This window comes from Haemaphysalis longicornis, unplaced genomic scaffold, assembly GCF_048455015.1.
Source record: "Haemaphysalis longicornis isolate Haplotype H1 unplaced genomic scaffold, Haemaphysalis longicornis Haplotype H1 scaffold_1, whole genome shotgun sequence".
NCBI classification, from domain to species: domain Eukaryota; kingdom Metazoa; phylum Arthropoda; class Arachnida; order Ixodida; family Ixodidae; genus Haemaphysalis; species Haemaphysalis longicornis.
The window spans coordinates 140,489,707-140,503,994 of NW_027526203.1; the positions used below are offsets into that span (position 1 = coordinate 140,489,707).

General features: G+C 46.2%; 1 protein-coding gene across 1 annotated transcript in view; it reads right to left on the minus strand.

Annotated features, from left to right (window-relative positions):
- Positions 1–14,288, minus strand: part of LOC144137052 (tRNA (34-2'-O)-methyltransferase regulator WDR6-like) — a gene marked incomplete at its 3' end in the record, with an annotated part of 102,496 nt that overhangs the window by 66,588 nt on the left and 21,620 nt on the right. Inside the window, 4 exon segments of the mRNA XM_077669442.1 lie at positions 1,297–1,469; positions 3,153–3,200; positions 6,796–6,858; positions 11,175–11,453. Coding sequence (XP_077525568.1) covers positions 1,297–1,469; positions 3,153–3,200; positions 6,796–6,858; positions 11,175–11,453 — 563 coding nt within the window.

The window sequence follows — 14,288 nt, forward strand, 5'->3', positions numbered from 1 at the left end:
ACATGTAAGGACCTTGCAGGTGATTTCTTTCCTGCTGCTCGAACAGTTGCTTTTGACTAAAATTAGCCACAGAAGTAACTTGTGTTGTGCAAATGCTTTTTCAATTGTGTCTTCACGAAGCAAACCAAATGATCTCATTTTAGTGCATACTAATAGGTGTGGCTAGAGTTGGTTAGGCTTGATGGAAATGGACCATTACGCTCTTCTACAAGCAAGCTTTTCATGCAAATTAACACTTTTTAAAAAGAGGGGCTCCTAGGCATTCAACAGCGAACACGCAGCCATGACCATGAGAAGCTGAAAACAAATGGCCGCAAATAAAACACCACAACAATCAATAGAAATTACACCTAAAAAATGACACACTTGTCCGAATATTTTGATGCTGCAAAAATATTGCCGCGTTATAATCAGTGCACCTTCCTGTTCACGTGTCTGCTCTTGCCGTGTGCTGCGGCTTTTACCACTGTGCTCTACAATGAAAAAGAAAAAGAATTACATTCCACACCTTGCATTCCCCACTTCCGCACACAACCTTTATAGTGGTGTTCTGAAAAGTTGACTTCAATTTTCTAGCACTGCAAAGTTGCCGAGATACCAAAGAGAACTGGAATCGACCAATTACACCAGTGTCCTCCCCACGGTGGCAAGTGGCAAAAATGCCACTCACTGCTCAGCGTCACGGCCCACTGCTTTCTGTTGAACCCCCCCACCGCTTCAACTGACCCGTTTGAAATGTGTGCCTGAGGAACTAAAAAAGACCACTGTGCGAGAGCAACGGCTGTAGCAGTGGGTTACATCAAAAGGAGCCTGAACAAGTGACTTTGAAGTCTCAGATTGCCAGCTGCGTGCAAATGTTGGTGTCAGTGCTTGCACTTGTAGCTATCTTATTCTGTTTAGGAGCCTCCCCTGTTCTCCCCGCCATGGCACCCCAACACCCGGTATTTGAACAGAGTTCAATTGTTGTAATGCAAAATTTTAAATTCTTAAACTTCTCGCCCCCTCCCAGTTCTCAAACGGTCTACCCCTCAAAAATTGCTGGGGAGAACCCCGAATGAATTACACGCAAGATTTTTCCACGACATCGTGTAATGCACGTGCACCCCCTTCTCCTGCCCACGAGGGAATTGCAAAGAGCTGCAGTAATTCCATGTCTTCCCACCAGGAACTCGGAAGGCATGGAATTACTGCAGCTTTTTGGGGGGTGGGAAGACGAGGGGCGGGAGAGCAACCGCATAGGTGGGATCGCACTCTTGGAGGCCGCCCTGAGTCGCCACGGACAGGGACACCACCCACCCCTCGTTGGTGGACACGACGAGGGACAGGGGGCTCGAGGCGCTGAGGATGGCCAGGTTCCGGGGGAAGTCCACCCCATCCTTGAAGGCCTCGATCCAGGTCGTCTTGGAGGACTGGCTCACCACCTCGCCCACGTTCCACAGGCTCAGCGCGGACCCACTGCTCCCCGTCACCTGGGAGGGGGAGGACACCAACGAACACGTTACAGCCCCTGCCCTTTGCGGCCGTCATCAGGCACAGTCTTCATACGAGTGGCCACAAAGAAATACGTACCATCATACGTTCCTACAGCACTCGACTACCGCACTGATCAGAAGCAGATGTTTCTGACTGCGCTAGGTTTTCGCATTCCCAGTCCTCTTCCAGCGCCAAGTGCACCTGATTTGGTGACGTTTTCGTTTTCTGGTTACTCGAAGACGAACAGTTCAATTGTGGGGCTCCCAGTTTGATTTGAGCAGTCGCTTGGCTTGCCAGAAACCAGCCGAGAGCTACCGCAACACTCCTTTCAGTCACAGTCTGAGGCGCGTTCAACACCAGGCATGTGGGTCCTCTGCCTTCTGCCCCACTTTGCGGCACGCTGCCAAAGGGGGTCAGATAACGGGCGTCGAGCCCACCAAGGAAGAGGCGATTACAAAATGGAGTCAGTGCTCCAGAAAATAATGAAGCGGTAGCATTCCGTAAAATGCTGCTTTTCCACGCATTTTTACGCTTGAAAACAGCGTGGGAGGGGGTGTGCATTTTTTACGTGAGAGTTGAAGAAATGACAAATTTTCATGGCTATCGTATGTTGGGCATTCATTATGTGAGTAAATACAGTATATGACAAACAAAAGCAATCAAAACCATTATACCCAACAGGGGGCTACAACATCTCTACGCCTTTGCAGCTTCCCCAAAGTGGCCAGGTGCAAACAGTAGAGCCTCGTTAATTCTTCAAGTGCCAATACCTCAAGATTTCACAAGAGCCAAAATAACAACATTTCAAAAGTGGGATCATTTTCGAGCGACAACGTGACGGTGTCAACCGCACTCGAAGGGCACCTGAAGGCTGAATGGTAACTGTTTGTTTTAACTGAAATATTCCACCTCTTGTAGGTTCCCCGGCCTTTGTTCAACAGCCAATGATGCTTTGTATACTCATGCTTCCCACCATCCCACCTTCCTTGCATTTCTTTTGTGATGTTACAGGGCACGTCACAGAGTTCCCAGAGCAAGGCAGAAGGCCGTCCTTCTCAGCATCGCTTGGGTGTCGCCACGTTCAAGATGTCGTCACAAATAACCCCCTTTCTGTTGGCTTTCAGTGTTTGTGACGCCACTGAAGGTTCACCAGCACACGCTTTTTGGAAGAAGGGGACCCCAAGGTAAAGTCGCAAATGGGGCCCCCATTTGCGACACTGTGGAGCCCGGCACCTAGAAGATCGCACAAACAAGTTTTCGTGATGTCATAGAAAAGTTGCGAGAAATTGGCTGCGGGGTCGCGACTGTTTCACACGTTTTCTTCAATATCTCCGTTATATGTTCGAAGATTGCGATGATATTGGTATCATTGTTATCGGGACTAAGCAGTCTTTCTAATAAACCCAACTTGTATTTTGTCTTCATGGCTCCTTTAAGGAAAAAAGAAAAAAAATGCTGCTATTGCTGCGATTAAATTTTGCGTAAAGCTTTCCCCACTGAGCGCAGGAGAGGTGCCTCTTGTGGCTGACAAACTGGCCCTGCTGTTGAAAGTCGCAGCTAAGAAAGAGTTCTTGCAGAGGGGAAACCCCAACCTGCGCAAAACTGTGGGCAGCCACGGTTGGGCAGCATAGCTGAACACGTGAGGCAGTGAAGAAGCAGGGAACCTGGTGGACACTCACCACAAACGTCTCGTCTTTGTTGACAGCCAGGCACCAGACGCTGCCCCCCTGGGCCAAGAGGACAGGAGGTCATGGGGGTGGGGAACCTGAACTAGGGGTGGGCGCACAACTGCAACTTTCGAATATTGACGTCAATTACCCGCTATGCCAATGGGCTCTAAGCCAAACAGCACTATGCAAAAACAAGAACCCCGAAAGTAAAAAAATGCAAACGGGCATTTACTTCAATGAACTTGAATGCACGAAACGATGCCTTGTTGAAGACTGCAAATGCCTCGTTAAAATTCCTGAAACATGCGCAAGACATGAATGTGGCGTCTATGAATCATTTGGAGATTGTGATTGTGCATGGTAAGTCTCGGCTTCATACTTTAGGGAAAAGAAAAAAGAAAAAAAAAAGAGCATTACTGGGTATCAAAGCTCGTTTACCGTCACCAGAAGGAAAGGGGCATGAAATTGTTAGAACAACAACAACGGAAAAAAAAACACACAAGTTAAACCATTGATACTGCATCAGATTAGTACTCGACGAAGCTGTTTCAGTTTCATCGGATTGCACAATTCACAAAACAAGAAATATGACTGGTACACCTAAGCACTTCCAACGGGTTGTGAATGCGAAAGCATTAATTTCCAGATGTACGCCTGCGGCGTACAACTTCTCCATCACATGGGCTTCGTAATCTTGCCACTTGGATCAATTTGCCTTGCAATTCACCTTAATGCTTTCAAGTTGCACCAATCTGCCATTCATATACAGTTAAACCTGGATGTAACGAATATTTATGTAACGAATTCCTGGATTTAACGAAGATTTTCACTTCCCCTTTGCCAGCCCCATTGAACCTCAATATTTGCGACCCCTATGTAACGAAGGCGTTGCAACGGTTAACCTTGATGCAACGAATTCGCTACGCTGGTGGTCCATTGCTTCTTGCACTTTTTGTGAAAAATCGGCTGGAGAAATGCACTAATTTAGCGAACTTCACCCGCACCGCAAACTACCATGCGTTCCCATTGTCAGTGTGGTGTCGGTTAGGCCTGCCTGTCGGCGTGTAGTCGCGAGTCTCCACTGCTATCTGTGGTGTCAGTTTGTCGGTGACGAGTTCTGCTGCCAGAAAACGAAAAGTTTTGTCTTTTCAAGACAAGCTCACAATTTTAAATGCCATATCCGCCGGTGAGAAAGAAGAACATCGCCACTCGGTACAGTATCCCAGCTATGGGCACCCTCTCAACAATTTTGATTGTGGCAAAGAGCATCAAGTTCGCAAAAAGGTGCCCTTTTAGCATAGGTTTGGTCCTTCATACTGGTTAACGCACCAAAAAACAGGTAAAAGTGACACTCTAAGCGACCTTGTTTCGTGGGAGTGCCGTGTAGTGACTAAGTTCGCGGGATAGCAGCGGGCGCGCAAATCACGCAGTTTCGTACTGTTCTTTAAAGGTGAGTTCACCACCACTGATGCCAAGCATTTTGGTTCGGTTTCCGCTTCATTCACGCGAGCCTTAACTCGGAACCTGCATGCAACGAAAACCTGCACGTAACAAAAAATTGCAAATTTTTGTCAACTTCGTTACATCCAGGTTTAACTGTATGCACTGAACCGTGGCTCATTCCTGCCGCCGCAAAATGGGAGGGTTGACAACGACGTCGAATTTTGCTTGTCTATTTGCTTGTTTGGTTGAGTTCGTTTGCTGCCTTCCTACCGTGTACTGGTGTTGACGGCGGCTATCTCTCGCTACTCCCAAGTTCAAGCTTGCACGATCGAAGACCTTGCGCTACTTATCACACCGTCTCTCCCTACCACAATTTTTGTTCATGGACATTTCCTGGCTCAAGTGCCCCCACCCCGTGAGGCATGCAGGGCATGTATACTAAAGGTAGAGGTAAACATATATTGTAACATATAACATATGTTATAGCTATAACATATATTCTTTAGACAGAGGTGTAACTAGTTGGGCGCCAGATGTATCGCACTGTCAGGGGCCGCAGTCGACTGCCACAAACACACACTGGCTTCCTCCAATAGTGACTAATGGGCTCTCCTGCAATGCACCGGTGACGTGTGGCTAAATGGCAAGAGGCAGGTGCTTTTGGGCAGCCCCTGCGCACTGGTGAAGCTTGCTTCCAGACAGTGCAAGTGCACACCCATAATCGCGCACTCGTGTCAATTTTGGATTCAGCTCTTTTTACAGATTTATATTGGCCATGAAATGCCCTTCAGGAAAAGATTCTTGCGTGTGCGGCACAAGTGCGTACTGAAAGTAAAATTCATGAATAAGGTTCGTACAAGGAAAACGACCAGCGAGCAGAAGGGACCGCAAGGGTTGGAAAGTGAAAATGGTACTACCACTCCATGCGGGCATGCCTAACCAGGCCAACTATTCAAGCGTGGCATTTCCGCAGCCATGTGCAGGGTTGTTTAATTAGAGGTGACATAAAAGTTCAAGAACCTTTCCGTTTTAAAAGGGAATTGTTTTTATCACATAGCCTGCCAGAATATGCAGCCACATCCCAATTACACTAATACTGAGGGTAATCAGGGCTCGTCAAGATGTTCCCAGCATTTTCTCCTGATTACCTTGTGTACTTTTCATTACACAAAAATAAACAGAAATTCAAATGCACTGAAACACTTGTGGTTGAGGTGAGCACATGAGCTGAAACATTATTTAAAACGTAATACCATGAATAACGGTAAAAGCAGCAGGAGGGCTTCTGTATGTTTGTTTTATGCAACAGGAAAAATTTCCAAATAAATGAGCCTTTTACTATATATATATATATATATATATATATATATATATATATATATATATATATATACACACACACACACACACACACAGGGTGTCCCAGCTATCATGCACCAAGATTTAAAAAAAGAGAAATTGCGTAACTCGAAGAAAACCTAGTGTATAATGTTTGCAGTACTGTGACGAAGCGGAGAGTAATTTTTTCGTTAATGAGACTTAATTAATTAATTGTAATTAATTATCTAACTCGAGAAATACTGTCCTAATCACTAAAGTGTCAATGAGGCACTTGTAGGTAACCACGAGGGGCATCTAACTGCGGTATTTTCAGCGACGAACTAATTACGTACTCATTTATTCTGACTGATAAAGGAAACCCGCGAAATATGAAAAATACCACGTGACGACGCTTACGCGCGCGTTGTAAAGCAGCCCTGAGGAAAGCAAGTTCTCTTTGCTGAAACGTAGGCCACAATCGTGCTTTTACCTTGTTCGAAGTTTTTCTTCTCTTTATATATATATATATATATATATATATATATATATATATATATATATATATATATATATATATATATATATATATATATATATATATATATATATATATATATATATATATATATATATATATATATATATATATATATATATATATATATATATATATATATATATATATATATATATATATATATATATATATATATAGCAGGCACTGCAGCATGCTTGAGAAAGTCTCAATTTCAGCTTTCTTACTGAAAATGATTTATTAATTGCTTCTGTATGAAAAATTTTTCACTGCGATTTTCTCGCGGCAGTGAATATCAGAGTGAGTATCACGAGCGCATATCGCAGTGTTCCGAGGGGTAGAACATTGGCTCACCCCAGGTGATGACATTCGGGTCATGAGGTTTCCTGGGCAACCCCAGAAGCACACGTGGCCATCCTGTGTGTCAAGAGGAAAGAGGGACAAAGCTTGGGGTCAGGTACGGGTGCAAAACAAGCCCCCAATGCAAACAGAAAGAAATACAAGATAACTGGAAGCTGCAAAGTGCTCAAGTAGCAATGACCCCTCCACATGGTCCCCCAATATTCTGTATTCCCAAAAACAAGTACTCTGCCCTAGATCAGCCTCATTTTTGCCCGAAATTTCCAGTCACTTACCACGTACAAAGAAGCTTATGTATGTTTCCAGCTGGTAATGAGTCAGAGTACGAAGTGCCAGTAATAAGTACTCTGCGATAATTCAGACGTTGAGCTATTATACATAACCGTGTGGGGACCCATGCTTCTCTACGTCTTGTCTGCACATGTTTCGGCGAGCTGGGAGCCGCCATTTTGGGCAGCCGGCACGCCAAGTGAGTCGTGACCTCTTCGTGACCCCGCGCGACGCGCCGAACCGGCTCGCCGCAAACGTGTGCGCGAGGGCGCGAGGGAAGGAGGACCAGCTTGTCGCCTTCCTTCGCACCCACCCTCTCCTTGACCTGGGGGAGACCTCCTCACCCCCCAAGCTGACCTGCGGGACGAACGAGCGTTCCACCGGGGAGTCGACTGGGCGATTTGGTCGGAATCGGTCGACTCGGTAGTGCCTACTCCCAATTCCCAGACGACGGTGAACCCAGCTGGCTCCACAGGGACTCAGCTGAGAGATTCTGTCCTCCCTGCTCCCACGGCCGTGATGACGGATATCAAGGTCCAAGTCCCAAGTCCAGCGGCTTGAGCGAGCCAATGAAGCCACTGTCTTCCCGCGAGCGATAGTCGTGTTGTCTGGTATATGCCCTGTATCTGCCACACAATACAGCCTTACTCTGGATTGCCGGAGCCTGTCTACCGCATGTGAGTACCCGAACCCATGCGTGAGTCTTCGGATTCCACTGGGGCTGGTGTACGGCACGTAGCACTTTCTCTAGCGAAGCTAGTCGGGGTCCTCTGCTATCTCGTACGTTAGCCCTCAAACGGAACCTCCCTGATGAGTTCACACACTCACGACCAAGAACACTGAAGATGTACAATAGAATTACACTGGTTCTTTTTTACTGGTGCATGCATTTCTGTGCAACACACTATCTCAACAAAAACGTCAAGCATCCGACAATTATGCCAGACATGTTTTGCAGCCAACAGTACGCACCCACACTAACAAGTGAGCATGGCCACAGTTCCTAAAGAATCAAGTCAACTGCAAGGATGTCTTATGGAGGTCTTTACTCCTTTTTCTGGAAAGATTGCATGTTCGCTGTGGAAACCTTCTTGGCATCCATGCCTTGTTTGCACATGTGGTTGGGCCTGGCTGGTAGGGTGGGTCGTCATATTGGCCAGTGGTATGTCCACGTGCGTGCTAGCTCCCTTGCTGGCCATGTGTGGCCCGCCATACCCGCGATATGCTCTGACTTGCAAGCAAGGACGCCCAAGGACGGACCCTCATTGGTCTCCCGCCAGCACCCCCTCTCACGGTGGATCCACCCTTTAAACCGAGACAAAATATGATCTGTGAGCGGTTTTGGCAGGGAGTACGCCCGGAAATTCTGTTGGTACTGGTCCGTTCAAGGTCTCTTGCGCACTCACAACGAAGATAGGATAATGCGCTGCTAAGACAAAACAATGAAACTGCTTTTTTTTTCTGATGACAGTAAGCTGGCTAAACATAGCAGGACAGAGAATGCAATGACGGCTGTGATGACGCATGCACTAGGGCATGCCACACATTCAGGTGAGGCTGCATTTTGGGGCAAAATTCTGGCTTTACCCGCACCTGAAATTCACTCTTAAAGGAGCCATGAAGAGATAACACAAGTTTGGTTCATTCAAAAGATTGTCTCGTTAGAATCACCACTTTTAACGTAAACTTCGGTCGAATAAGCCACATAATTAGGAAAAAAGGGAATGGCCATGCGACCCACTAGCTCATTTCCCGCAACAGAACCTATGATGTCACACGAGACAGCTCTGCGATTGGCGGAGGGCGGCAAAAGCAAACGAAAATTAGGCAGAGTATAAGCCTGCCGAACGAGCTATTTGCCTTAAATTTAGGGCACATTCTTTTTAAAGCCGTAAGAATGGTGGTAAGTGTAAGTTACGAAACCACATGTAAACATAGAAGTACCGCTGCGTACTGCTGCTGTTGGTACTGCGCGCACTATTCTTGTTTAGCTGCACAGGACTGCGGGGCTTTGGGGTTGTCTCAGACGACACTGGCCGATTGATTGACGCGACGATGTCTTACGTGAACATATTTGTCGAGCGAGCAGTATGTTTCACGAAACGATTTTCTCCCAGAACGAAAAAAAAAGGCAGAAAACAACACGTCATGGTATGGTGGCGCCATATAGGTTGAGTAACGTAAACAAACGCGCGAATACCTCGATACCAACTCTGCCGTACAGGGTGGAGACACCCTTTGAACGGTCCCGTGCCGCTGCGATTGGGTCAACGTGCTCAGCGCGTTGTTCGTTTCGTTTCCCACGTGACCCAGCAACGAGAAACAGACAGGTTGATTCAAACTTTGCCGGTTAACCGCATTGTGGCGATACTTTTAGCGCGATTTTGATACAATGACTTGCTTCGGCGGCGAGCGAGCGATCCAAAATGGCGGCCCCAGTGTGTACGTGTCTCTACCCTGTACGGCAGACGCGCAAATCAAGGGGTCCTAGGCTGCAGAGCGGTCTGTGATGTCATTGCAGCTACGAAAACACACGATCTAGTGGGAAAATCAAAATTTTAACATAAATTGATTAATTTCTCAGTGAATAAAGCAGCGTTTGCATTCGAACAAGCGCTGGGGGCACTACAAAACACGAAATCTTTCGAATAACACAAACTTGTATTTTGTCTTCATGGCTCCTTTAAGATGAACTATTTAGCCCTTTGAGGGTCGAATTTTTTCGCCAAATGCGACCCCCCAGGGTCGCTTTTTGTTATTGCTGATTTAAATTGTTTGGATGAATCTATTTCGAGAAAAAATTATTGTAATTTTTTTTTAGGGTGACCACAAAGTGACAAAAAAAATCGTTTGTGTTGTTACATACATGCAGTTTATTCATGAGTAACACAAGAAAAATTCTAAATAAAAACGAGAGAGTAACAAGCCGGCACCTTTTGAGTGAATCAAAATCAGATAGACATCAGTTTCGCGGGCGCAAAAAGCGGGAAGCACCCGAAGGACGATACCGAAACCAACCACTGCGCGCGGGCGCGCGGCCGGATGCACGAGCGATAGACGGCGCACCGCTCCTATAAAATACAAAAAAAAAAAAAAAAGAAATCAACGAGGAAAGAGCCTCATCAGTTTCGCAGGCACCCTTGGTCTGTGGAAGGCAAGAGAAGCGAGGCGCCCGGCGCCCGGTGGGCAACAACTAGCGCACCCCCTCATTACCAGATGTGCAAGCGATAGCCGGCGCACCGCTGAAGTAAATCATAAAAAAATAAAAAGAAGAGCCATTGGCGCAAGAAAATAATTTGACGTATTTCCGCAGCGTGGCAGCACATGCCAAGCAAGAGAAGTTCACGAAAAAGGCGCGCTTTTTAAACATACAAGCGATGACGTACATATATGTTATTGACCATTTTGAAGGTGTTTGCAGAGGACGTATATGTACGTCCGTGACCCTGAAAGGGTTAAGTGCTAATACAGTCTAATCCCGCTACAACGAAGTCCACTTCAACGAAACATTTCCAATTTTTTGTGTGGTTTTTCTGACTTTATTTTGCTTATTTTTTGCGTTTGTCACAAAATTTCTCTGTACAGCTTTTCTTCTTTTCTTTTCCTAGTAAATATTCTTGTTTGAAACAATTACCATTGCAAAGGTACTTTACCGTTCTACATTCCGATGCATACACTGTTACGTATTTTTTGCGACTGGCGAAAAATTATCTGCTAGACAACCAAAAACCACTGCTTTTTTTTTTTTTTTTTTTGCAGCAGCAGCAGCAGGAGGAAAGTGTTAAACGAACATGCCTCAATAGAATTTCACTTGACAATGCTGCCACAACCAAGCACTTTGTGCCCAAAAGGTACAGATGGTGGGGTTTGTCAGAGCAGAACGTCAAGTGAGCATGTGTCGGGCTTCACAGAAGAAACAGCACACAATACCGCAACACAGTTAGAGGGACAACAAGGACCCTTGTAAGGGACAGTTTGCAACCTTGACCCGTTCACACTGCAATGCCACATTCATTCGACCACCCAGCATTTGAGACACTCGAAGAGGGAGGGAGAGACAGTGGGTACTACGCCCCCAATGTCGGAGGAGGAGAGGGCCTCACCTCGCCCACACTGACGTAGCAGTTGTGCAGGATGGCAGCCCGCCAGACACGCGACTCGTGGCCGTAGAGGGCGTGCACCGAGCTGAACCACCCGGCGGCCAGCTGTGCGGGGCCGAGGGGCTGCTGGGTGGGGCCCTTGCTGCTCAGGGCCCCCTCGCTGGTGGCCCCCGTGGCGGGGGTGGCCGCGTCGTGGAAGCGGTAGATGCGCAGCGACCGGTCGTCCGACGTCGAGCACAGCAGCCGCTGGGGCACGTGCAGACTCACCGAGAAAATGGCCCCCTGCACGCACGCGTGGGGGATAAGTGTTTTTTTGATAAGGGGAAGCGTACGCCCTGCTGCCCGTTTGGCACAACGCCAAGGGAGCTACGGTACGGACGCTCCCATTCTCCAGGAAGGTTGGCCAAGAAAAGCGAGTCTTCCATAAGCAAACTTTACTCATTCAACAAAGAGCCAAAACACGGGTTTGTACGGATCCACTGGAATCCACTATATCAACTCAAATCGTGTCCTGCAGCTGACCTGCAATACTGCATGGTCAGCATTCAGTTTTTGGCAAGAGGTTGTCCAACTGTGCCACACTTTCTTCTTCCTCTGGAAAACAGAGACCAGAATGGGAAGAAAAAAAGCGCGCACGTGCTGTGTGTCTTTATCCAAAGGGAGAATTACGGAGGCACGGTGACACTTCAGCAGTTCACTAAAGCTTTTTTGCACGTCAGCTAGGTTTTACACCCGCAGCAATATAACGAGATAAACGACGAACAATATGCGGTACACTGTGACCTCTGCTGTTCACTAATTTACCACCTTTGGGTTCGCAAACCAATTTCAAACAACACGACAACGACGCCTATGTTTATTCAATTCACCCCAAAATAAAGTCCGTTGTCTGGATGGCGACAGACTGTGGCTCAAAATGTTCTTCATGTTGCAGAAAGTCCATTATAATAAGCCACCATGATTGCACACACAGAGATGAAGGCCATCAGAAAATGCATGTATGTGGAACTCATAGTCTTTGCACCTCTCTGCTGTCAGGCTAGCAGAAATGTAGCAGTAAATACTACTAAAGCACTGCCATGTTGAGGAAGCCACTCTTGAAGTGCAGCACTGGAAAGAACGTGGCAACGGGGAGTGAAGGCCTTGAATGCAAAATGAACGTGCACTGCGACTACCCTTCTAGGCCACACTTGATTGCTGAGAGAACAAGTTAAACCAATATCCACATCACGATTAAGCATAGACTCACAAAGACGTCCAAGAACTTCGGTTAGTGAGATATATAATCACTTACGAGAGCGGAACAGTACCTAGAGACTGGCGCCACCAGGCAAGACTGTACAGCCTGGTCTCCCAATTTTCAAGCACAGTAATGGCTACATAGTTGCTTCTCACCTGAAAGCAAATCAATGATGGAAGCCATCTTGTGGGACCTCAGGAATACACCCCGCAACTTTCCAAGTTTTGTTGTTACCCATTCAGTTTGCAACGACAAATATTTGATTGGAGAAAAACATCCTCCACGTGCCTAAGTTGGGGGAGGACAGGGGATGGCAGTGCACTGCCACCCCATGTTCCCTAATTTGGTTCTAATTTTCGCCATTAAGGCCAAATTGAGGCCACATTGGCCCTAATGAGGGCCACATTGGCCCTAATTTGTAACCCTTTTTGTTTTGCACCTTTCCACTGTATTTTGCCAGCCTTTTTTTCTGCCCACCCCTGATGTTTTGCCCCCAAAAGGGGCCTCGAGGTACCAATAAATAAAAAAAAAAAATTTTCGGAAAGGCATTGCCAGCCGACTTGGACACCGCACGGCCCGCTTTGGGGTCCTGCCCTCAGGCTGACAATGAGTGGGTCATCTGGCATCAAGCGAACAGGAATGGCAGAGTGTGCCAAGGATGATTCTCGACAGCGATCTAATACGCTTGCGCTGATCTTGACATACCCGGTTACCAAAAGTTGGTGAATATTTAATACTTTCAAATCCGAGCAGCGCAACATTTCATTCGGCTTCAAAATGAATAGCACTATTCGATAACGTTGAATACTTTCAAAGTCTTTTGAAGTTCGAAAACACAAAGGGGCATGTTTCAATAAACTCGGGTACATAAATTATGCCTCGTTAAAAACAAAAAATGTCCTGATAATATACACAAACAATATATTAAAGGACAGACAACCGATTTTTGTCGAGTATATGTTCTCTAGCTCATATGAAAGCCGAGTTCTATACAGTGGGGCAACTCCAAGCAATTTATGAACAAAGTGGCGGATATAATTTTAATTTGGCACCAAACTTTCCGAAAACGGAAGGGTGGCGGTTCGTAGTGTAGAAACTTGACACTACAATATGTGTCCCGATCACCTGACCTTCAAACCTTGCAGCTACTGAAACAGCTGAAACGGTCATTCACTTATTGAAAATCTTTTAATACAAGTACTATTTGTATAAGTTTAATTGTATAAAAATTTTTAAACATTCTTTTGAAAATTTTAAAGACACGCCACCAGCCACCGCCGCTGCGTTGCTCTCAGTCTGGCTAACTGAACCTCCATGCCCAGACCAGAGTCAACGGCAGCGTTCTGTAAACAGAACGAGTGAAGGAGCTTCCTGCTTATGTTGTACGTTGTTTGACGATTCTTCCTGCGTCAGGGGCGCTTCTTCTGCCGAAATATTCGTTTTCAGTTTCCAAAAACGCCAACCGTAGCTTAGAGAAAAAAAAAAAGAGGACACGCCCGGGGAGAATCCAACTGCCGACCTCCACAACGTGAAGCCAGCATTCTACCTATCGTCCATTCCAACAGACGGGGCCTTCATGCAAAATGTACTAGTGAATGAGAAAATACATAAAGTAATAAGAAAGCCTGCAATTGACTATTTTTTTAGCTGGGGAACAAGTTTTTAAATATACAGCTTTTCATCTCGCATACAAACAAAAAGTATGTTGCCGCGCTGCTGCATGTCATAGTTACCAGCATTATTTTTAGGAAGACACATACAGCTCATAGTTTTAAAAATTTTGATTTAAAATGTCCTAGGGCGTTAACAAAGCAAAACCGGTTCGCGCTAAGGTGTTTTAAGGGATGCTCTTTCATTTATGATAGAGAACATATACT